The sequence below is a fragment of the Tamandua tetradactyla genome, chromosome 21 (genome assembly GCF_023851605.1).
Source record: "Tamandua tetradactyla isolate mTamTet1 chromosome 21, mTamTet1.pri, whole genome shotgun sequence".
Lineage (NCBI taxonomy): Eukaryota > Metazoa > Chordata > Mammalia > Pilosa > Myrmecophagidae > Tamandua > Tamandua tetradactyla.
Window position 1 is genome coordinate 55520907 of NC_135347.1, and position 25867 is coordinate 55546773.

Genomic DNA, 25867 nt, shown 5'->3' on the forward strand with positions numbered 1-25867 from the left:
ATATTTCTTCTGTATTTTCCATTTTTCTTTTCCCCCACTTAATCTATTTTTTTTCACATTGTAGATTACATCTCTCTCTCTCTCTCTCTCTCTCTCTCTCTCTCTCTCTCTCACACACACACACACACACACAGTTGCAATTTGCTTTTTTCATTAAATATTATAAGCACTTCTCCATGCTAATATATACATTTCATACCTACCGTTTAAAATGCCTGTATACAGTCTGTTGAGAAGCATTCCTCTAGGGTTGAACATCTAGAATGTTTCCAGTCTTTTGCTAATGTACTGCTACTAATAATTTGAATTACTATTTATATTATATAAACATATTTGTTATGTTATTACTTTTTTATCATTTAGATTTGCTATGTAAATTATATAAGCATATATTATTATGTTATTTTTAGGTTGTTTCGAATTATTTCTTGAGGATAGAGTCCCAGAAGTCATATACTTTAGTCTAAGGTTATGAACACTTAAAAGGCTGCAAGATTTTGTTACACTTTCTTCCTAAAGTCTTGTTCATATGTGCCAGCATTCATCCTTATCAGTATTTCTTTCCTTTTCTTTTACTTCTTTCCTTTTGTAAGATTTCTTAGGACCCTGTCTATACCTGTCATAGAAAAAAAATCACTAAATGACTAGGAGCAAGTGTTGTCTCGTTTTAAATTGCAGCAATTTGATCATTGCCAAGGCACAACATTTTTCCACTTCAGCCAACAAGTTACAGTTCCTTTTCTTCTTTAAACTCTTAGTATTTTCATCATTTATAACAGGATGTCCATAATGAAGACTTAACCCCAGGTTTATTGCATGTGCTGCAAACCTATGTTCCCATAATTGGCTTCTTCCATCTTTGTTTTCCCCCAGGCACACTGGAGTCTGACTGCTGTGGAGAATCCCAGGGCTGCCTCATTTGCCTGAGGGTTTCCAAGGCTGCTCTTTCCAGCACCCCTGAGATTGAAGCTCCTGATGCTGACTAGCATCCCCAGTATGTCCCTGAGGTCACTACTTTTCAGCCAGACCCAGAGAGAAGAACCATACCCACACGTGCTGCCTGCTGACCAGGCGCTGCTGCTCTCCGGCCAGCACTATCTTTTAGAGGATAGATCCTCAGCGTCATGTGAAATGGTTTTATGTATGAGATTGGAGACTTTTTTTTTTATTTCAAAGTATATTTTAACAATTAGTTTTACAACAAATTTACAAGTATGTATGTGTAGTTCCACCATTTCAGGTGTCTTCTTCTAGCTGCTCCAAGACACTGGACACTAAATGATTCAGTAGTCATACTCATTTTTAAAATCGTATCTTCTCTAATACAACTCCGCCTTCTCGTTTGATCCTTCTTCACTCTTTAGGGATATTTAGGCAATGGCCATTCTAACTTCATGATGAAAGGGGGTATCAACATTATGGGTAGGGGGATGCAAGTGGTTGATATTCTTGGAGAAACTGGTAATGCTGGGTTCAAGGCTTTTCTGGCTTCGGAACCATCTGGAGGTTACAAGTTTCTGAAAGTTAAACTCAGTGAGTGAAACTTGTATAGAGCCTCAGATAGAGCCCTGGGTATTCTTCATGAACACTGTTGGTTGGGGCTTGGTGTATCATGGCAATCAGCAACACCCAGCTGAAGCTTGCAGAAGAGTAACCTCCAGAACGGCCTCTCAACTCTGTTTGAACTCTCTTAGCCTCTGATACCCTATTTTGTTACATCTTGTTTCCCTCTTTTGGTCAGAAAGGCATTATTGATCCCACGGTGCCATGGTCAGGCACATCCCTGGGAGTCATCTCTCATGTTACCAGGGAAAGTTACATCCCTGGATGTCATACCCCATGTAGGGGGGAGGGTAATGATTTCACTTGCAGGGTTGAACTTGGAGAAAGGCCACATCTGAGCAACACAAGAGGTCCTCAGGAAGTAACTCTTGGGCATTATTATAGGTAGGCTTAGCTTCTCTGTTACAGATGTAAGTTTCATAAGCGCAAGCCTTAATCAAGGGCTTGGCCTATTAACTTGAGATTCCCTAATGTTTGCGAGAATATCAGAGATTTCTCAGGTGGGAAAGTCTAATATGCCATATTTTTCCTCCAGTCCCTCAAGGGACTTCACCAATACTTTAAAATTATCTGTGCAACATACTCTGGAATATATTTGGGCATTATATCAAACTATATAGAATTGCAAGACCTCATTCCCAATTCTAGGCTCTACGTGTTTAGGTTGCTTACCTGAACAGGACAGGTCAGGTTAGATTGCGTGCTACAGAAACTTACACTTTGGACAAAATAAATCTCTCTTCCTTATTCTCATACATCAGGTGAAGTTTTAAAATACAGACAATATCATCCTCTACCCTGTATTATGTTTACTATTGTCCCAACCACATCGACTTTGTTCTTATTTGTAATTAAAGCCTGGTCTCTTTTTTAGCTTAAAGTTGCTGTATGTAGGAATGCTGACTTTCAGAGCTGTTAAATTTCAGCTCTGCATCTTAAGTGTCACACAGGTACCCAAAGCTCTAGGAAAATAACAGGTTATACACATACAGCACAGCATCTCTGAATTTAGAAATAACACTTAAAGTTCAGGAATAAATGTGACAGCTGTGAGAGCTTAGAATCTAGGCCCCAATTTTCTTATATGTATTTTCTAAAAGAGATCACACAATATCTGTCCTTTTTTTCTGGCTTATTTTGTTCAACATAATGTCCTCATGGTTGATTTCCCGCATTGCATGCCTCATGGCGTTGTTCCTTTCTGTAGTCGCACAATATATCATCATATGTATACACCAGAGCTCGCTCTTCTTCTTTTCAGTCAAGGTGCTTTGACCACCTCCATCCATTGGGCATCATGAATAATGCTGCCATAAACATCAGTGGGAAAATATCTATTCTACTCCCTGCTTTCAGTTCTTTTGAGTATATACCAGTAACAGGATTGCCTAGTCACGGCAACTCTATACTTAGCCTCGTTTGGATCCACTGCGTTATCCTCTGGAGGAGCTGTCCCTCTCTGGTGCCCTTCCAACAGCGAATAGGCGGACCTCTCTCTCCACAATTTCTCTAGCACATCAATCTTGCTGTTTATTTATTTTGAATCTGCAGATTTTGTTGAGATATATTCATGATACTAGAGACTGTTAAGCTCTCTTTTTCCCTTGGAAAGAACCTAAGAGGGGAGGAAACATGCAGCATAAAAGATAATAACTAAAACATATTTTGTGTAAGCACCTATGCTACTTCTACATTAAAAATTGCCCCAGAAAATGCTTTAAAAACATGACAGAAGAAGTGACTTTTCTGAGTGTGTTGATATCCAACCTGGCCAGATTTTGCCTCAGGGCCACCTTTTATGGCCCTGATACACAGAGAGTGGTCCAAGAAACAGCAACATTTATGTCACCTGGAACTCGTTAGACATGCAGCGTCTTGGCCCCTCCTCAGAACTGCGGAATCAGAACCTGCAGTTTAGCGAGATGTCCAAGTGAGCTGCAGGAGCATGAAATTGGAGAAGCACTTCCTTAAAGCATTGGTACTATCTCTGGCTTACGCACTAGAAACTCCTGAGTTTTAAAAAAGAATTGAAGCCCTGGCTCCATCCCAAGGATTCTGATTCATATTGGTCTAGTGTGGGCACAGCATTGGAACTGTTTAGAAGCTTTCCAGATGATTCTATGTGCAGCCAGACTTTTAAGACTTAACATTTTTAAAACAAGACAGAGCTGATAAAATTTTCCCTAAAATCTGTGGTCTTCTAATGCCATGTTTCTAACTATTATGCATTTTGATGAAATCCAAAGACTAGTTAGCTTCTGGCAGACATGGGTATAATTGCCTATTTTTTTTTCCACATAATGTTGGTCAATTTCAAGAGCAACTAGGTCTCTCAGGATAAGAAACAAAACAAAATAACACACACACACAATATGATGGTCTCGCCCATGAATGCATCTCAGCATTGCAATTTTTACTCTCCTGGACAGGGCACTCAGCAGCACCCTCAAATTATGGCCATTAAGAAGGGCAAAGCAGCCACACCAGCCCTGTCACCACCAGATCACTTCAGGCTCCTAAGATGCAGCTTTCATAGCTCATCTCTGTATGCTTATGAGTCATTTCCTGAAGTGATGAACACAGCAAGTTGGGTAGAGCCATTTGTGCTGTGTTCTCTGAACTCAAAGATTTCTGCTAATTCAAACTTCTGGCTTCCAGTGTGACTGAAGACCTGCATAGAGTCAAAAGATTGCTATCACAGCAAGCTCGGGGCTTGATTTTCACTTTACAGTGATGCCAGCCTGAGCAGAATCTGCAGCTGTTTTGAACTGTGTCTTGGCGTGATGGTCTGGAACCTTACTTAAAAAGAACCCTTCTCTTCCTTTTAAGCAGCATCAGCCGTGGTTTCACAGCAGCTGACCAAAAACTAGGCATCACCCAGAGTTTCCAACCCATGGGCCACTCCTCTGTGGTGCCTTGAACCCATTTCCATTGCACCAAGCCATGGTGGCCTGCTGCTGTGAGCCAGATCTGTTTACCCTGTATGCCTTCTAATGAATACTGGTTTCAACGTCCTCTTGAAGGGAGAAAAGTTGGGAAGTCTTGCCTTAGAGCAGTGGTTCTCAAACCTTTTCAACTCAGGACCCCTTAACACTCCTAAAAAGGACTGAGGAACCCAAAGAGTTTTTATTTTTGTGGGTTTTATCCAGTGGCATGCTGAAGCCAGTTTGTATCAGCTTGTGAGATGGAAATACTTTTGCAAATCAACTGTTAAAACTGTTGGGAGCTTGATATCAGCAACAGTGTAAGTATTTATACATGAAAACTGGTAAATGCTACAAATCAGGGCTATTTTTCTTTTTCTGGAGAGCTGGTTTATCAGTACACCACTGGCTTTATCTATCAATGTTTGCCTTATAAGACATTAAAATGGAGAACTATTAAAAATATTTATTATTTCAGTCAAAATAATGTAGACCCATTACATGTTAATGTAAAAATCAGGTTGTCAATAAAAATGATTTTTTTTCCAAAGCAATGATTTAACAAGGACAATGTTATACATTTGTACAAATCTCTTCAATGGCTGTCTTAGTAGAAGACATTTTCATACCTGCACTTGCATTCAATCTGTTGTACTGCTACATGTCATGTAGCCTCCGGAAAACACCACTGTACACTCAAGAGAGAATGAGACAAAAAAAAAGCAAATATTGCCTTAGATTTATAAGGAAAACTGGTTTTGACCTTGCACATCATTTGAAAGGGTATTGGAAACCTCTGAAAATTACTGCACTGGAATATTTTTTCTCTGAGATTATAGTTTACTTAACTGCAACTCCTTCATGAAACAGTTAGGTTCACCCTTTGGTCAATTACTCTTCATGTACATTTGGTCTGGTAGTTTTGAAAGGCGTAACCATGCAGGAAGACATTACTGTCCGTGACCTTGTCTTCCCCCCAAGTCTCACTCTGCACCTACCTGAAAATCAGCTACCTGTGGAAGAGCCAGACCTCAGAAACTTCAAATGCTTGGTCATAAGCACTGCTTACCCTTTTCTGCTTGCTCCTGGAGCTCAAGACTTCCTAAAGGACATGCTGATGTTTTTCCTAATATCTAAAATTCAGAAGTGTGACCTAAAAGTTTCCAAGGGTATATTCAATAGCCAATTACTCCATTTCCTTAAAAATGCTTTTTTCTGACTCAGTGGAAAAACCAAGTATTGTGTTAAGAAAATTTAAATGTGTTTTCTGAATTATTCAGAAACCATCTATTTTGAAAAATAATGATATAAGAGTTGATAGGCCCTGTCTGGTTAGAGTGGAGAGCCTGCTTCTGATGACCAGGAGCTGAGATGGCTGCTGACTCATTCAGCAGATCTATTCCTGAAACATTTGCAGAAACTGCAAACAGTTGTGTGTGACAGAATTCAGTAACTGAATTTTTGTTAAGTACAAATAATTTTTCCTTGTCTATGAGTCTTAGAAATACCATATTGGAATTTTTAAAAAAACTGACTTTCAACTTTCAGAGGCACTTGGCTTTGCTTTCAACTTTTCTGTTCTCCTTATTCCTAGCGAGGGTTAGACGGCGGGGGCGGTGGCCCATGGACAGGGGAAGCAGCATAGCCCTTCTGGGGGTTTCAACATTTCCTCCTGACTCTGACATAGATTTCTCTCTTCATTAGGAAAAACCTGCAGGCTCTGTTCACTATACCTATAACCCTGGAATCTGAACACAGGTCACCAAAAAAAAAAAAAAAAAAAAAAAAAAAGGCACAGAGAGCTAATCAGCCAATGTCTCCGGTAGAATTTCGTTTTTTATTCTCCACTGTCCAACCAGATCCATTCTCCACGCTCCAAGAAGCAGACCTTTATGAACCACATCACCCAGGTTCCCTTTGACCTCAGGTTTTTGTTAAGATCAGGAGCAACGGGAGGCATGGGCCAGAGATCGGTGGGTGAAAGCACAGGGCATTCGTACTCTCCCCACCTTCCACGTGGCGCCTGTGGGCCCCTGGCGCATAACGACTTCCGGCTCTTCCTCCCGCTTCCGGCTGCTCTTCCCACTTCCGACTCTTCCTCCAGCTTCCGACTGCTCCTCCCGCTTCCGGCTCTTCCTCCCGCTTCCGGCTCTTCTTCCGCGTGCCATCCCGCCTGCCGCGCCTCATTCCTTGAATGCTCTCCAGTCAACCCGCGCCCCTGCCTGTCCCAGCCCTGGGAGAGACCGTAATAATTGACTCCAGACAAATACCAAGCAAACTTTCAAGTTTATTAATATAGGTTACAAAAATTTAAAGAGAGAGAGAACATGAAAACAGTGACATTTTAAAAGTACAGACTGATAGCGCAGTGAGTAAGTCGGAGGGATTTAATATGTACAGAATGAAGAAACAACGTCGGTCAAGCCCCACTGATGGGGAGAAAAGGGCTATAGTAACTAAATTAGCAAAGTCAGTGCTAGTTTCTACTTACGTTACAGTTATATTACTTTAATGTAAATTACTCTATGGTATTTGGAAATAGTTTGCTCTTTTAAATAGGTAAACATAATGCCTTGCAACTTTCCATTTTTTTCTTTGTTTAAAATGACAAAATTTTTCATAAGATAAGGATACATTTCAACCTAATTTAAAAATTATTAGTCAAATCAATGACAATTTTCTCGACTTGATACTTCATCATGGGGTTAAAAATATTTTTATAAATCACCTCATTAACTTTTGAGAAAAATGAGTGGGGAATATAGAAGAATTTTGCTAGATTTCAATGCTGATTCCACTTATGTTATTTCTCATCAGACTGACGTAATTGATTCTTCAAAAAAACTGAGTTGAGTAATTTATCAAACAAAATGTTTATAAATAAAGTGTCTAATTAACGTTGCTTGATGGCCTTATTTTTAAAAATACATTTCCTGTATTACATTATGCTTTCATCTCAACAGGAAGTAGTAGCCCAAATGCTCAGAATTCTTTAACTGATAGGCTTTGCTTCTGTGAAACATGCTTGGTGACACTGGCTAAAAACACTAATTCATAATAATGACATTTATTATTAAAATATCACTACTGCAAATTAGTTAATGTGTCAGTCTATTGCGGTTTTCTTTTCTTTCTTTTTTCTTAGAGAAGTTGTGGGTAACAGAACATGGAATACAGGGTTCCCATACACACTGTGGTTTTCTTAGTGGTGGGCCCCTCAACTCCGTATTCAAAGCACCATTCGGAGTGCCCACAGCACAGAGTATGTGCCCAGGTTTGCTTGGGCAAATGTTTCCAGAAGAGAACTGGCCTTGCAGGATCGTCACTGGAAATGAACGCTCCTTTTCTCTATTCTTAAAATGGGTAAAGAAATCTTTTATATTTGCCACCTCCTAGGATGTCACATCCAGTTCTGCCAATGTCTAATAAGCATGCTGAATCCCCAGCCATTCCTGGAGGAAACACCAGGAAGATGGAGTGAATGTGGGGGTCCCGCTCTCTCTGCGCTCTAGGAAGCTCAGCTGCAACCGCCAGCATCTCGAGCCAGAGGGTTCCGGCCAGTCTGGGTGTGCAATGGCCCTGCCATGTGGGTACCCCTCGGGTAGACAGTGCTAGAGGGACTCACGCTCATTCTTGGTTTATATATACAGGGTTTAAAACTTAAAAAAAAAATGCCACCCATTTCAAAAGGTTTTTTTTTCCATTTGTTTTAGTAATTTTAAGAAATCAAACTTTGATGTGTTTAAAATGAAAAGCACTAGAGCTCTGTCTACACACAGATAGGACCAAGTCTTGTCCCTGAATAACTCAGACAATTTCACACTGTACTTATCTGCAAAAGCTATATAAGTCCAAATGACAAACCCGGTACTATGGATGGGCATCCTCAGATGTTTAGCACTACATTCTACTATCTAGACTTTGCATACTAAATCAGGTTATTTTCACAACTTCTCGGGGGGAGGGGGAAGGGTTTTCAAAGTGCCTATCCATAATGCACTGCAAACAGTATACATATTTATATACAAAAATCACCTAAATATATCAAAAAGTAGTATCCAGTGATTGCTGCAGCATCGGCAATGCACCCTCTGAACAACACTGTCTTCCACTTCTGTTACCTTTTCCTGTAACTAACAAATCTATATGCTCACTGGCTCACCTAAGCAGGAAGCACGCAAATCAAAGGACTGTGGTTCTAGATGGTGAAGTAAATACTCTTTTTGACAGGGTTTAATACAAACCTCAGGTTATTCACTTTTTTAGCTTTTTCTTTTTTAACCTAACAACAATCCCTTTTTCTAAGTTAACAGCTTCTTGTAAATGCTGTTGTTCAAGTTACTAGAGCAAGTATCCATTTTACTTGCCATCAGCTGACCACTGCTGTTGTAACTGTTCGGATCAGGGCTTTCTTTGCAGCATAAGATACTGTAAAGGTACCTCTGGCACTCAGAGGAAGCAAAGTAGTAAACCAAGGGGTCAATGCAACAGCTTATGCTGCTGACACAGACACAGAGGAGATAGGCAAAGTAGGCAGCCTCTGTGGCCGGGTGAAGAGAAAGGGATGAGTAATGCATAATCAAAAGGACATTCGTGGGTCCAAAGCAAATGACAAAGATGCAGAAAACGGCAGCTGACAGGAACAGAGCCCGGGACTTCTTGCTCCGGTTGGCAACCGCGGAAGAGCTAAGACATCGGATGATACACGCGTAACAGACGGTGGAAATGGCCAGGGGCACGAAAAAGAAGACGGCAGAGAAGGCTGAGAAGTAGTTAGCGTAGTAGCCTTGCAGCAGGGTGGCGTTGAGCACGTCGTGGCAGGTGGTGATGTTGAGCCCGGGCACGCGGGTGGTCTGCTCCTGCAGGAGAAGGGGCACCACGCCCCCCAGGGCCACGGCCCAGACGGCCAGACAGGCGCCGGCCGCCCTGCCCAGGGTGCGCCAGGACAGCGAGCGGATGGGGTACACCACGGCCAGGCAGCGGTCGACGCTGATGGCCGTCATGAGCAGGACCGAGGCGTACATGTTGCAGTAGAAGGCGGCCGTGACGAAGCGGCACATCCCGGACCCGAATCGCCAGTCGCCGCCGGAGAAGTAGTAGGCGATTTTGAAGGGCAGCACGCCCACGAAGAGCAGGTCGGCCAGGGCCAGGTGCAGCATGTACACCACGGCCGGCTTCCTGACCTTCATCTTCACCACGAACACCAGGATGGCCGTGAGGTTGAGGGGCAGGCTCACGGCGGCCACGCCCGTGTAGACCGCGGGGACAAAGACGGTCAGCCAGCGGCTCCGCAGGTACCGGGCGGCGTCCTCCGAGATGGGCTGCGCGCCCCCGGGGTGAGGCCGGCTCCCATTGCCCAGCCCGGGGCCGCCCCACCAGCTTTCGTTCCTCTCCTCCGACTCCCCGTTCGGAATCGACTCAAACTCATTGCCGTGATTCCTGAGTAAAAAGGACCGGGGCCTAAAGGTAGCATTTTGTGCTTGTGAGTCTGCAAGATAAAATAAAGGGAAAGGAAAGGAATGAGTGCAAGAGGCGAGACAAGCAACAGCACGTTTTGCTTTTGGTGTCTTAACAGGAGAATGGGTGGTGAGGAAGGCGTGATGTGCAGATGGATTTCAGACTCTATTTGCAAATGAGCTCCTTGAAAACACCGCAGGGTGTTTTGTTTTGACCCCCGCAAGAACTTTTAAAACTCTGTTCCTCAAAGGGATAGAGGTGACTGAATCACGCACAGAGAGGTTTGCCCTGCACATGTCAGGAAAGGATGAGTACCTGACAAGAAGAAAACAGTGATTTCTTTTTTATACTAGTCATCATCTATATAAACAACAGATCACACCCAGTTTATTTGGGAAATTCCTGCCCAAATGACTTCCCTTGCTTTCCTAGCCCTTCAATGCACACTTCCTCTATTTGGTTCGCAATCATCCTGTGAAACCCACCTCTCTCAGTGGAAAAATCCACATAGAAAGTAGAGGGGACTTCTTAAAGGTTATGGAGCTAGAGGCAAATTCAGAGTAGGACCCAGGGCTCCCAATTCCATGGCCATTATATAATTGTCATGGTCCAGTCATTTTCCTATACCATCTTTGGCCTGATTGCACAGTAGAATATCCCAAATTGCTCACTATATCTGAGTCCTACACCTACCACCTCAGTCATCACTGTGTCCCCTTCCCCAGCAGTTAAGCCAAGCAGCAGACGTTCTGGGCTGCTCCTCCAGAAAGCTGGTGGCATTCTCTAGCTAAATTCTAGAATATTACATAAATCAAGGCAGGAGCGAGTTCAGTCAGGATCTTCTGAGTGGCAATCAGAGGTCAAAATAAAGGTTCGACTGTAAACTTCCTAATTTAATTACCCTCTTCCACGAAAAAGATCCATTTGGAATGTGCATCAGAGAAATGCAACACAGCAGCTGGCATTCAACCAGCTTTTCCTTCTAAGGAGCTCTCTAAGTGCAGTCTCAGAATCACTAAGATGACATTCGAAGAAGACCTGCTTGGCCTATAGAATCTGGCAGCCGGAAGCATCTCAAGCAAACTAGAATACACCATCGCTTTATAAACTATAAAAAATAATACAGCATAAGAAATTATTATCCTTCGACTTCCACTTCGATGTAGTTTGCTTTCATTTGTCCGTTCTCAATTATTTTAAGTGCAATGGAATCTAGGCTTCTTCCTGTCTATTTAGCAAAATTAAAATTTGCAGCATCAGCGTGCACAGACAGGTTGTAAAGTATACAGCCCTGGAGTTCAGAGCTGTGGGGCAAATTTCAAGTTCACAGCCTATCTGGAAGCATTCCTTTCTTCCCTTTGTGATGCATGTAACTCACTGTGGATTCGCCTTGGTCCAGTCATGTGGAGACCTGGCACTCCCACAGAGGCCATAGAGAATGCCTGGGAGCTGAAAGAAGAGAATTAATGGTTCTGGGACTTGGATTTCACAATGACGGATGTCCTTAAAAATCCAGGGAAACTTGGTCAGATTAGGGGATTTGGTGATGTGTCCAGGGAAAAAAAGTAGATCTATATGAATCAAGACACCACTTAGAAGAGGTGATACTATTTGAAAAGTTAGATACTATCATTGCTGTCTTAGGCATTACCATTAGGTCTAAAATAAAACTGTCATCAGACACTGCCTCTTTATTTAGCACTCTGGCAATAACAATTTTTTTTTTTTTTTTGCATGGGCAGGCACCGGAATCGAACCCGGGTCTCTGGCATGGCAGGCAAGAAGTCTGCCTGCTGAGCCACCGTGGCCCACCCAATTTGTTTTTTTAAAGAATTCTTCCCTGATGAGGCCTTCTCTGGCAGTATTGTGTTTGTGACAGGAATATTATACCCCTGAAACCTGAACTTTGCATAGGCTGGACCCCAGGAAGAACGCATAATCCCTTGATTAAATGTCACTGCCTATGGTGTTAGTTTTTCTTGCCACTGCAGGCTTGATATTCTGGTTTTTGTGGAATTAAAGAAAGTCAGCGAAATACTTTATAAAAAAGTATATACCAGCATCAAAGAAAGAGCAAAACAATGCCAGGTGACTGGATATTTCCGACTAGTTCAAACCCCTTAGGCGGAAATTAGGAGGAGAATCTCTCATTTCCTTGGGTCCCAGCACAATGCACAGGTCAAGGAGAAAGGGCCTGTCAGCCTGCCAGAAGTTCTCATGACTCATCTGAGTTTTGCTGTTAAACTATAGTTTCACCAAAAAACTGGCTCAGGCACAAAAATCAGTTCTCATACTTCTGGCTAAGGTTCACTTGCTCTAAGTTTCTCTTAAATGGTCCTAGGGTAGTTTTGTTAATAAATACAGCATATAACCTGATAGCTTAAAGACAGATTCTCTAACTCTGGAGACTAAAACTTAGTGAGTGGGGCAATGCTTTTTTTCTGATTTTGATGAGACCTGGCCTGGAAGCAGAGGACTGATGAGATGGTGTTTCAAGGTCCCACTCAATCGTGCGATTGGTAGCATGCCATTTTCCCTTGACATCCCAGCCTCAGTCTGGATTCCGGCTTTTGCTCTATGGGACTCCTGTTTTTTGGGAATGAACAAAGCAGAAATCTCAGAATCTTGCCCACATTCCCATGCAAAGCAGGATATTTTTGCCCCGTACTTCTACAAAAGTGAACACCACAGGCTAAAGAGAAATAAAGAAAAGAAAGACAGAAACACAATAGAACTATTACTTTGTCAAACAGCATTACTGGGATGCCCTCAAATTCAAACAAACTCCATTTTCCAGGGAGAACCAGGGCTTCTCAGGAAATGCTGGTCCCAGACCTGGGGCAGGAAATGCACAGGATGAATCAGAAGCATCTTCAGAGAAAGTGAGGACACATCAAAAGGGCTCAGAGTCAACCTCAAGAGTCTCCCACTGAAAGACCACCCAGAGAAAAATGATAGAAATGAATGGAAGTGTTTCAAATATGTTAAAATTCATGAGTTCATAATGATACTTAAAGGAAAATTAAGCATCAGTGGTCATGTTTGGAGGAAATTAGGGCACTCATTCTGAAAACTGGTAAATAAAGGCAAGATTCAAGTGTTGATCCTCTTTTTTTTTTTTCCCTGTAAAGTTCAAGGGAAACCAAGTAGTCAATGCGAGGAAGCTCTTCTTTGAAAAATAATTCTAGTTAATGAATATAGAAACAATGATAGATAAACTTAGAAAGTCATAATTTGTAAGCTCTTAATGAAATAATGGACTGAGACCAACAATTCATCTATGGTTGCTAAAACCATTAACCTTTGGTTAATGAAATGCGGATGGGAAACTTCGTGATGCACGGACCCAGCTAGCAATGGGTGAATCCACTGAGTGATCACGAGAGACACGCTTGATGAACTGTAGTAGGATGGACATGGCATCACCTCAGAGGCAGTCTTGCCTCAAACTGAACTCGAATCTGACCAAGCCTCTAGATCTGCCCACCATTTAGAGAAAATGCAGAGGCCACACAGGGGCACGGAATAACCCTGCAAGGTGCAGTCAGCCAGATCCAGTATGGAGGAAAGTCGGTGAGACAAATGGCTCAGTTTCTCTGACAAATAAGCAGCCATAAAAAAGGGAGGGCAAGAAGACAGTTAGAGGTTCACAGAGATTTAAGAGACAGACTATGCTGGGTTGAATCTGTGGTGGACCCCAGAAAAGCCATGTCCTTTAATCCTCATTCAATGTTGCTGGCTGGGAGCTTTTTGATTGTTCCCATGGAGATGTGACTCACCCATTGTGGATATTAACCTTTTTTTTTTTTGAGCTTGAACTGTCTCTTAAATTACAGCATTCTCTAAATGACAAAATTTTGGGGGAAACCTCAATTCATGAGGGAAATATCTACTTAAAGTCACATCATCAAATCATATACTTATCAAGTTAAATAAAAAACACTGTACTAGCGAACCCTAATGTAAACTACAGACTTTAGTTAATACTGGTTCATCTATACATGCAACACACTAACGCAAAACGTGACTAGGGAGAATTGTGTGCATAGGAGAGCTGTGCTTTTTGTAGGACTTTTCCGTAGACCTATAACTGCTCAAAATATAAAAAAGTGTTCCCTCTCTTGAATTACTTATTACCCTAAATAGTTTTATTCTTTATCTTTTCAGTGTCTCATTACTGCTGGAGCTCTTAGATAACATCAGAGCTTGTTAGCTCCGTGTTTGCCAAACTTCAATGACTCTATTACCTCTAAAAATTCACTCTTTTAAAGTTGTTAAAGCTTAAGTGCAATCAACCAAAAGGGTTGAAGGGGAAATAATCTTCCAACACTCCGCGTAAATTCAAACTACAAAAATATTCCTTTGTGGGAGTAAAAAAGGCTATTTGCTATTTAAAGTTTATTTCTGAGTTAGAAAGATTATTTCCCCTTCCCCATGTTTTGACTTTCCCGTATTCCCCATTTCAATCTTCACTGTCATGATCAGACAGACGGAAAGCGGGAGGACCTTTTTCCCTTGCATCTATAGTGGGGTATTAACTTTTGGTTAGAGGGAGATGTGACTCTGCCCATTCCAGGTGGGTCTTGATTAGTTGACTAGAACCCTTCAAAAGAGGAAACTTTTTGAAGGGAGTCCTCCTTAGAGCCACGAGAACCAGAGAGCCCACGAAGGGAGTCCTCCTTAGAGCCACGAGAACCAGAGAGCCCACGAAGGGAGTCCTCCTTAGAGCCACGAGAACCAGAGAGCCCACACAGCCAGAGACCTTTGGAGGTGAAGAAGAAAAATGCCCCGGGGGAGCTTCGAGAAACAAGAAGTCTGGAAAGAAAACTAGCAATGCCGCCATGTTCACCATGTGCCTCTCCAGTTGAGAGAGGAACCCTGAACTTCACAGGCCTTTCTTGAGTGAAGGTTAACCTCTTGTTGGTGCCTTAATTTGGACATTTTTTTGGACTTGCTTTAAGTGGGACATTTTCATGGCCTTAGAACTGTAAACTTGCAGCTTATTAAAAATTCCTCCTTATAAAAGCTGTTCTGTTTCTGGTATATTGCATTATGGCAGCTAGTAAATGAGAACACCAACGTAACAGCCAAATGCCATGGTGGACCTTGTTTGATCCTGATTTGAACAAAACAACCATTAAAAGGTCTTCCTTAGACAATCAGGGAAATCTGAACACTGGCTGAATATTAGATGATATTAAGAAATTGTTAAAAAGAAACAGCAGTAATCTCTACTGCAAAAACACAAAAATAAAAGGTAGTGTTAAGTCAATTCTGACTGGAAGGTCAGGAATAGGCTGCCAGCATGGGAGACGGTCTCCCTCCCACTCACCGAGGAGAAAAGACTCTGAGAGAAGCATGGGAAGCAAAAGGCTGAGAAAACTGGAGGAAGGGAAGTTATAAGGAAGCGCACAGACACCCAGAAAATGTAAATGTAGGCAAACCCAAAGCCACAGTCAGGCACAAAAGCCCTTGCCTAGAGCCCGCATGGAGGTGACGGCCTGATGTGGGGTTAGGCATACTAGCAGGTCTCCGTGGGAACTACTCTGTTTCTCTGTTTTCCCTATTCCTCCAGGACTGGTCTCCACCCAAAATTACAGGTCCTGAGCTCCATGGAATGATGTTCTTTACAAGATGATAGGAAGCTAAAATGAAAAACTAATTCACACACACCTCAATCAAGATGGTGGAGTAAGACGCCTCAGGGCTCTTTCCCCTCACAGAAGCTTTGAACAATTAGCAAAACAAAACAAAACAAAACCCCACAAAACCTTTTTTATAAAGGCTCCAGAAAATAGTTAAAGGATTATAGTAGTAGGGTGAGCATCAAATAAAAAATAAAAGCCACTAAAAAGTGGTAGGATAACCTATAATCATGCCTAAGCATCACTTTCAGAGAACCTCTTTTGTTGCTCAGATGTGGCCTCTACAAATAAAGCCCAATTCTGCAAATAAACACATTTCGCTCCCCACTACATGGGGGTATGACTTCCAGGGGTGTAAGTGTTCCTGGCAGCATGGTTCATGACTCCTAGGAATGCACCTGGCCCTGGCATGGTGGGGCTGACAATGCCTTCTTGATCGAAAAGGGGAAAAGAAATGTAGCAAAATAAGATTTCAGTGGCTAAAAGACTTCATATAGAGTCAAGAGGCCATTCTGGAGATTACTTTTATGCAAGCTTCAGCTAGATATTGCAAATTGCCATGGCATGCCAAGCCCCAACCAACAGTGTTCCTGAAAACCCTAAAAAATACCCAGGGCTCTATCTGAGACTCTAGAAAAGTTTCACTTATTAAATTTATTTTTTCAGACACTTAAAATCTCTAGATTATTCCTATGCCAGGTAAGTCTGAGACCCAGAGGCACCAGTTTCTCCAAGAACAACAACCACTTGCATTCCTCTGCCCCATTATGTTGACACCCCTTTTCAAGATGAGGAAGTTAGGATGGCCATTGCTCAAATGTCCCTGAAGATTGGGAGAAGGATCAAATGAGAGGGAGGCATTGTAACAGAGAAGATAGTATTTAACAAATGAGTATGACGAATGAATCATTTTATAACTATTTCCGTGTAGTTTCTAGTATATTAGAACAATTAGAAGGAAATACCTAAAATTGTGGAACTGTAACCCATACTATGAAATTTTCTCTATTACTACTTGTTTAACTGTACTTTGAAATTTATCACTTTTTTGCATATATGTTATATTTCACAATAAAAAGAGATTAAAAATGTGGTTAGATCTTGTAGTGCCATATCTGGTCCCTCCCTCATCCTCTCATCAGCTCAGGGCAGACGTGGCCAGTGCAGGCTGTGTGGACCATGGCCCCGCTTCCAGAGGGTCAGAGAACCCTTGTGTACAGACTGGGAGCAGGTACTTCTGGGCCAGTCAATGGGTGGCCTGAGGAACTCTCACACAGGACTTGCTCTGCATGCAGGGCGACTCACAGAACTCTAAGAACTCTGCAGGAAAGCAGGCAGCGGCAGTCAGGGGCAAGGGGTTGCCAGCTGATCTGGTGCAGTGCCAGACACCAGGAAGAAGCCGTTTCCTAAGGAAGAAGGGACATCTGTATGTGCGTAAACAGGGGAATTCCTAGGGTCAAATACACACGCCCAAGACAAAACACAGGCACAGAAAGGACCTGGGAGGACCCCAAACTTTGGCCTGGAGCTGTTCTCAAAACAGGGTATTCTCTCTCTCTTGCTCACTCTCTCTCTCAGCTCCTGGCATTAGAAGCTCTGTCATAATACAAGCTGGTACAAGCTTAAGGAACTGACACCTCAGAGTCTAAATTCCAGCAATAACACATAAAGTATAAAAATGTCCAATTTTCAATAAAGGATTACAAAACATATGAAGAAACTGGAAGTGATTATCTAGGTAAAGGAGAAGATTAAATAAAGCATTAGAAACTATCATTGAGGACTATCAGACCTGGAACATTCCAGAAAAGGACTTTTAAAAAATGATCCTAAAAATCCTCTAAGAGCTAAAGGAAAACATGGACAAAGAACTCAAGGAAATAAGGAAAAAGAGAAGGGAATACAACGAGACTATCAATAGAGAGAAGGAAATTATGATGTAGAACCAAACAGAACTGAAGAACACAGTAACAAATAAAAATTCCCTACAAAGGTTGAAGAGTGGACTGGAGCTGGTAGAAGAAAGGCTATGTGAACCTGAAGCTAAGACAACTGCAATCATCCAGTATGAGAGGCAGAAAGAAGACAGGGTGAAAAAAAATGAATGGAGCCTGAGGAACGTGGGGGAGCATATCAATCAACACATTGAGGAATTCCAGAAGGAGAAGTTCAATGAACTCCATGCAGTGACAACCCCCCAAGACCCCACATGGCACCATGTTAAAATCAAACTGTTAAATGCCAAAGAGAAAGAGACAATTCTGAAAGCCACAAGAGAGATGCAGTGTGTTGACATACAATGGAGCCTCAATCAAGTTAACTGCCGATTTCTCATCAAAAATCCTGGAGGCAAGAAGACACTAGGAAGACATATTTAAAGTGCTGAAGGCAAAAATTTACCAACAAAGACCTCTACACCTGGCAAAACTGTCTTTTGAAAATTGAGGGTGGGATAAAGACATTTCAAGATAAACAAAAGCTGAAAGGCTTCATCACCACTAGACCAGCCTACAAGAAATGCTGAAGAAAGTTCTGCAGGTTGAAAGGAAAGGACATTAGACAATTTACTGAAACCACTTGAAGAAATAAAGATCTCTGATAGAGATAATGACATGGGTAAATATAAATACCAGTACTATTGTAGTTTTGGTTTGTAACTTCATTTTTCACTTCCTACCATTTAAAAGGCAAATGTCCAAAATGTAATGATATATCAGTGGTTTTGAACTCATAATATATAAAAACGTAATTTGTGACAAGAATTGCATTAAGGTGGGGGAAGAGAGGGGTATAGGAATGTGGTTTCTGCATGCTATTGAAGTTAAGTTGGTATTAAACCAAAAGACATGGTTATAGATTTAGGATGTTACATTTAAGCCCCATGATAACCACAAAGAGAATATCAGAGAACACAAGCTAACAGAGACAGAAAGTAGAGTACAGGGTACTGCCTGTTGGGAGCAGGGGCAATGGGGAGCTAATGCAAAACGAGTGTAGGGTTTCTGCTTGGGGTGAAGGGAAAATCCTAGTAATGGATGGCAGTGAGGGGACAGCTGCACTGTGGATGTGATTAATCCCACTGAGCGGTCTGCTTGGGAGGGACTGAGATGGGAAAATTAATGCTATATATTTGTTTACACAATTAAAAAAGAGAGAAAATTAAAGAGAGAATGACGTTTACATGCAATACTTGGGGTCTAAGAATGGAGAAGAAAAGGCACAAAAGGACATTATGGGGATGTGAGAAAATATTAGAATATAGAAAGTAGACTTTATTATCAATGTTAAATTTGGTGATTTAACATTACATAAGGTGATTACATAAGTGAATATACTCGTTCACAGGGAATGGACATGGAAGTGTTATGTGCTCAGGAGTATGATGTAAGCAATGCTCGCGAATGTTCAGACAGCAGCTAGATAAGACAGAAAGACGCGGCAAGGTAGCAAAATGTTATAATTGGTGGACCTGGTGTTCTCATTTACTAACTGCCAGAATGCAATATACCAGAAACAGAGTGGCTTTTAAAAAGGGGAATTTAGTAAGTTGCTAGTTTACAGTTCTAAGGCCAAGAAAATGTCCCAATTAAAACAAGTCTATAGAAACGTCCAATCAAAGGCATCCAGGGAAAGATACCTTGGTTTAAGAAGGTTATGAAATCAATTTACAGAGTTGTGATGAGCTTTCAAATAAATAGAATGGTGTAGAAAATTTCAGACTGCACAGCACACAGTAAGGAGAAGTATTGTGTGAAACGTTGTTTTGTATTTAGATACATACAATGGCGGTCCACGCATATTTACCGCACATACACAGCTCCTGGGTCACAATATAAGTGCATTTTCTGAAGCCGTAAGGCATGCAATGTTGTGAATAAACCTGTGGGGACATTATGTGATGCAAAATAAGCCAGAAATAAAAGATTGTATGCTCTCATTTAGAAAATACTTATAAGAAAATTGGGGCCCACACTGCAAGCTCTTATAGCAATCACAATTGGTCTGGAATGGAAACTGTTATTCCTAGATTTTGAGAGGCTGTGCTGTATATGTATAACCTTTCCCTGATACCTGGGTGACACCTGTGGTAGTCAGGTTCAGGCGTCAACTTGGTCAGGTGACGATGCCCCGCAGTTCTGTTGCTGTGCCCTTGGATTATTAGCACGTGAAATTCGTCCTTGGCTGATGACACCTGCAGTTGGCTAAGGGGGGGGGGTGCCCTCCACAATGAGTGAGGTTTCATTTAATTAGCTCCAGATTATCTAGAGGTGCCTTTCCTTCCAGTTCACCTTTGTCCTTGCCACCCTCACAAACTGAAGCTAAGCCTACCTATAGGTATACCTGAGAGTGACTTCTGGAGGACTGCTTCTGTTGGCCAGAAGTGGCCTCACTCTCTCTAAGCCCAACTCTGCAAGTGAAATCATTGCCCTCCCCCCGACATGGGACATGGCATCCGGGGGTGAGTGAAAGTCTCCCTGGTGGCGTGGGACAGGACTCCCAGGGATGAGCCCAGACCTGGCACCGTGGGATCAACAATGCCATCCTGACCAAAAGGGGGAAAAGAAGTGCAACAAATAAGGTATCCGTGGCTGAGAGAGTTCAAACAGAGTCGAGAGGCTACTCTGGAGGTCACACTTACGCAAGCTTCAGACAGATGATACTATTGCCATGAAATAAAGACTTTGTAAAGGCCTGTAATGGCATTTTACATGGCATAGCTTCATTGCCTTGGGACAGGGGTGTGGAGTGGAGGCAAAGCCCTAATTCTGGTTTCTCCAAGGTGAGTATTTCAAGTACCACAACAAGGTCAGTGTGGGAGCGTATATTTGCAAGCTCAGATCTGGAAAAAAATTTCACTTACCGCAAGTTATTTACTATGATAGTTCTAGGCATAAGCAAGAAAGGAAAAACAGCAGAATGGAAGAAACCACGAGAAGGGAAACCAACAGAAAACCTGAATGTTGAAGCTGCATTTCTCCCTCCGAGCATCACTGTGGAAGTAAGCCAGGGCTGGGCTTCCTCATGGTGATCTTCAGGTCCCTGGAAGTCTGTAAGTGTCCACGGAGGGAGGGGCCCAGGGATTCGGGGAAGCCGGCTAAAGGGGGTTCTCGCCACATGAAAGCCTCACGCTGTATTATCCACTTACATGAAATACCCAGAATGGTAGGTCTATAGAGTCAAAAAGCCTTTCCGTAGTTGCCAAGTGCTGGGTGGTAGGAGGGAAATGGGGAAGGAGTGCTTAGTAGGTACAGGATTTCTTTTGGGGCGATGGAAATGTTTTGGAGTTAGATGGCAGTGGTGGCTGCACAACCTGGCGACACACTCAATACCACCGCACTGCACTCTAAAATGGTTGCTTTTACGTTTTGAGAATTTCTTCTCAATTAAAATAAGCTAATAAATAAATAAAGTGGACTCCCAATGAGGGAAAAGAGGGTGCTGTGTAGAAGCCTGTCCAAAATGAGCGAGGGAAGGGAAAATGGCCCAAGGTCCGGCTAAGCGCCGGTTTGCCAGGATGAGGAGGACCAAGATGAGCTGGAAGGAAAGGGCCCCGGAAACGGACTTGCGAGAAGCAGTGTGGAAAAGGAGCAAATTCACAGCTGCCGAGATGCTGCAAGGTCACATTCACAACGCACTGCTTCGTTTGGACACAAAGGGCTGAGACATGCCGAGTTAGGAAGATGAAAGGACGGGGTGGAAAGGCAACCGGCAGAGATGAGCAGAGCTGCGGGCAAAAGAATATTCCTGGGAATGCTGAAAACAAGTTCCTTCACACAAAGGAAGAGTGGACAAAGCAGGAGAGAACCCACTATTCCGATAAAAGTCCTGTAAAAATAAAGGTAAAGTCACTAAGGAATATTATTTTTAAGAAAAGGTATATTAGGTAGAAAATTACTTGCTGGTTTATAAAAAATTTTGGCTTTCATCCTTCATAGAGTTTTCTGATCTGCTCAGGGAGGATGGCTGTTGAGCTGTGTCTTTGTGTTTAGGTTTAGACTACCATCTCCCGGGGAAGGCCGATTAATTAACATATTCATAAGCAGGGATCTATTTATAGCTCCGTAAACAGCAGGGTGCCACAATCTGTGCACAAATGGTTACTACACCCCTCCATGTGCGTGTCCTGGCAAATGGCCACAGATTTTGCCCTCTAGGGGATCTTGGAATGGGGGAGGTGCGGGGGGTGGGTGTTGTTTTTCTACTGAAAAGGGGGCTGGGGACCTGGATGGCTCCCTCACTTGGGGCAGTGTCATTGGAACCTAAACTAGCAGCTTATTGGGTGCCCATGTTACACTCAACATGTGTCTTGACATTAAGATGTTAAGACAGGTCTGTTTCACACAGTAACAGCTCTGCTGAACATATTATTATTAGTATTATTCAACAAAAGGGAAGGATTTACAATTCTATTTTAATTAAAGCTCAACTTCTCGGTATTGGGCACCTTTTTTTGTTGATTTTGTTAACTGATCATTTGCCATTTTTGCCATCCCTCCCAGCTTTGAGCTATACGCAAACTAAAAATGTAATGTATTTGAGGGTTCGCTCAAGCTCTTGGGGAAAAAGTTGGGTAAGGAAGGACTGACTACACCAAGCCTCTTTTAGCAACTTCTCCCCAGGTAGAGAGTCATTAATTAATGGGCATTCTTTGGGTGCAGTCTACAAACAGCTATGAAGCCTTTGCATTTCTTAATTCTACTGCTTTTCCCCATTTCATTCACATGAGGGTCACCAAACTGTCAAGTACTAATGGAAGTGAGGATATCCTTTCTTTGGCTTTTCTGCCAAACTACCTGACTCGAAATCCAGTCTGATAAAAAATGAGATGAGTTTGGTATAATTCGGTATTCATGTATCTAAGTGAACTACCTGTATCACTGCTTTTTTTGTGGTTTAATTTATTCTAAAAATGCAAAAGGGGTCACTAACAAGCTCCTCCAGCTGTGCTTTCTGCAACTTACTGCTTTACCACCTTTGAACATCAGGATGCTTGCTCATCTCTAGTCTTGGGGAAGACTGCCATTCTCCCAGAGTTCTCACAAATAATCAATTGCCCTGTCACATCCACATCTGAACATTCAGTATCCTGGGATGGGATGTCTTCAGTCTTGAATTCATTTTAAGAAATGAAATTTCTCCGACCACATCTTAATCATTCCTTAGTGAGTCATCAAGAAATATTTTAAGTCTCCCAGGCACTGTTCTAGAGGGTATGAATACAACAGTGAGACGAAAGTCAGCACAATCTCTTGCCTTCGTGGAGCTTTCACTCTAGCACCAGTCTGCCTCTCTACCACTGTGAAATCCCACCCTGTGACATCTGAGTTGCCCACATGGGCTAATGGACGGCCCCCTGCTGCCGGCCTCCTTCACCACCAGCTGCCCTCCCATCCACGCAGAGGCTGCCTTGACCCTTTCAAATTTCTCTTTATATTGGTCACTCTGGTTTCTCCCCAAACCCCTGCTTTTCAGAGTTCCACCCCCTCTGACGCAGGCGCCTGCCAGGGCAGGGCCCAGTCCTCGGGGTGGGCCGCAAGCCAGTCCCCGGGCCCCCCAGTCTTTATGAAATGTACAGACACCTCTTGTCCCTCCTGGAGACACCGGCCCTCTTTGATGAAGGCAGGTCACCACGTCCAAATTAGCCTCGACAAAGGACTGTAGACTGGTTAATGAACTAGCGAATTTCTCAATAAACATGTGCTGAGTGAACATACGTGTTGCAGACTCTGTAAAAAATAAACGGGTACAACTTGGCTGGGGAGATGCGGTACCCCCAAAGCGACAAGGCCAGGGCTGCCCAACCGAGGGGGAGCAGAGTATGAGTGCTGCGGGGATGCTCACGTGGAAGGGGGGCTGGCCCCAGGGGGCTTCCTGAGGGGGGTGTCTCAGCCCAGTTGGTGCAGGGTACAGCTGCCCATCCAGGGCAAGGCTCAGCAAGGTGGGGGAGGGGACGTGGACTGGTGGGAGCCGCCCTGGGAGAAGTACTTGTATCTCCACGTGGTATATTAGTGACTTAGAACTCTTTAAAGACAAAGCATTGCTTAGTGCTTGCACCCAGGGTACAGGGCACTGAGAGTCCGGTAGTACTTGGTGTGCTGTACCCCCCCATCACGCCCCCGGCCTTGGTTTCACTGTTGGCAAAAGGGGATAACATCCATCTTAACGGGATCTCCAGAGGGAGAAGTGAGATAACCTAAGTGAAAATGTCTCACGGCCCAGGAAATACAACGCTTAATGTACGTGTGCTCCTTTTCTTGTCTCAGCCTCCTATCTTCTTTCCCCCACCAAAGTGGTCACATAATCCAGGAGAGATAAATTAGACAGTGTTTGTTCAGCTGTATGTCTGTCCTTGTGTCTAGCTACACTAGTGTTATGAGACCTGTGGCAGGAACCGGGAGTCCTTAACCTCACTTCCTGAGGACAAAAAGGATCCTGGGCAGCCACTGGGAGAAAAGGGGCCTCAAGCAGATGCAGCATTTGGGTAAAGTAGTTCTCCACCCCCACATGCAAAAGTCAAGCAAACATTTGTATTCTCAAAAGCATGTCCCGAAATAAAGTCGGGCAAGTTACCAAGTAGTATCTGAAATTCTGTGTCACCACAAATAGTTTCTCAGTTCTCTGCATTCCCCCAAACATTGGCAGAGGAAGGGTCCTGGATATGCACACGTAGCCTGGCTGCTGGTACACTCTGGCCCCAGACTTATTTTTCCGGAAAGCATCTCCCAGAAGCCAACATGGAGAGCAGAGAAAACGCTATGCCTTTTCCCTCTTCATCCAGATGGGACTAAACTTTTTTTTGTACAAAAAATAACATTTTTTTTGTAAGAGACACTATTAAGCACACGCTTTCGTGGACAACAAGAAAACCAGATTTGGAATTTGATCCAAGCTGAAAAAATGGCAAAAAGCTTATAAAGTACTACGGTTATCAAAGGAGTCAAAAATGTTTCCTCACTTTCCAAGCAGTGCGTTGACGCCATGAACACGTCTCTGCCCTTCCCAGGGAGTCTGGGGGGAAATACATTCATCTATTTGCTAGGCAGCCGGACACTTAGAAGCACCAGCGGTGGGACGTCCGGTCCTGTGCGGTAAAACAGACCGGGCAACTCGGAGCAGGTCAGACACTGGGTCCAGGACTCCTGGGAGACCGGTTCTGGGGAGCAGCGGCCCCTTTGCCTCAACTCGGAAGAAATGGCTTTTCGGTGACAAGCAGGACCTTCCCCAGCCCGCAGCCCGGCCATCAGGGGCCGCAGGTCCTCCTTCCCTACTCAGCGGGGCTCTCCACGCACCCCTTTCCTCGCCGTCAAATGGGCAAGCCGCAAACTTCCCACCAACAGGACTCCCGCGGGCCGGCACGCCACTTCGTGGGGGGCGCGGGGGAGAGACGCAACAGGAGACGCTTTGTCTGGGGGGGCGCGGGGGTCCGCGGGCGAACGGGGAAACCCGCCACACCATGACCGACGCCGCGGGGCCCGCCGGCTCCCGCAGCCCCAGCCGGGCCGCCCCCGCCTCCGCCACCTGAGGCCGGCCGGACGCCGCTGGAGGCGCGGAGGGGTGGGCACGCCCCCGCAGATGCGGTCGCCGGCTGCGGGTCTCAGCCTACGCTCTCGATCGGCTTCTGGGGGGAACCGCGGCGGGGGCGCAATCCTCCGCCCCCTCCTCCCGCCCCCGCCCCCGCGCGGGCTCGGGGCAGCCGGGCCCCGGTGGCACCCGGAGGACCCCGACGGCTCACCTGCGTGGCGGGTGCGGGCGGCCAGCAGGGCCCCGCACAGACTCAGGCCGGTGGCCACGAGCAGCAGCCGCCGCGGCCCCATTGTCCCGAGGCTCCGCGCGCTCTGCGCTGCCCGCGCGGCTCCGGGAGGCTGGACCCGCCCCCGGGGCTCCGGCTCGCCCCCACCCCTTCCTTCCGCGGCTGCGGGGCGGGTCGCGCATCGCTGTCGGCCGCAGGAGGCGGAGGTTCGGGGCGCCTCCCCCCGGGGCGGGGTCCGCAGGCGGCGCAGGGGCGCGGGGAGAGGGGCGCGCGGCCGGGGGCGGGTCCCCATCGCCCAGTGGGCGCCCGGACGCGGCCCTCGGCCTCCCCCCGCCGGCTCCTCCCCCAGGCCCTCCCCCGCGAGCGCCGTCCTCCAGCCGGGTGGGCCCGGGACCCCAGCAGCCCGCCGCGCCAGCGGGGATTTCAAACTACCTATTTTTTCCTTTGGAAGCTCCGGGTGACTCAGCCTGGCGGGGTCTTGGGAACGGGACCATGTGATCTCGGTGGCCGCTCCTCGGCCTTTTATC

At 44.4% G+C, this 25867-nt stretch overlaps 1 protein-coding gene across 1 annotated transcript; it reads right to left on the reverse strand.

Moving 5' to 3' along the window:
* Positions 1–6754: 6754 nt before the first annotated feature.
* Positions 6755–25433, reverse strand: F2R (coagulation factor II thrombin receptor). Its single transcript, XM_077139390.1, has 2 exons — positions 25323–25433; positions 6755–9975 (listed from the first exon to the last, which is right to left on the reverse strand). The coding sequence occupies exons 1-2, from the start codon at positions 25402–25404 to the stop codon at positions 8789–8791; spliced, it is 1269 nt and encodes a 422-aa protein (XP_076995505.1). The 5' UTR covers positions 25405–25433; the 3' UTR covers positions 6755–8788.
* Between the last annotated feature and the right edge of the window lie 434 nt (positions 25434–25867).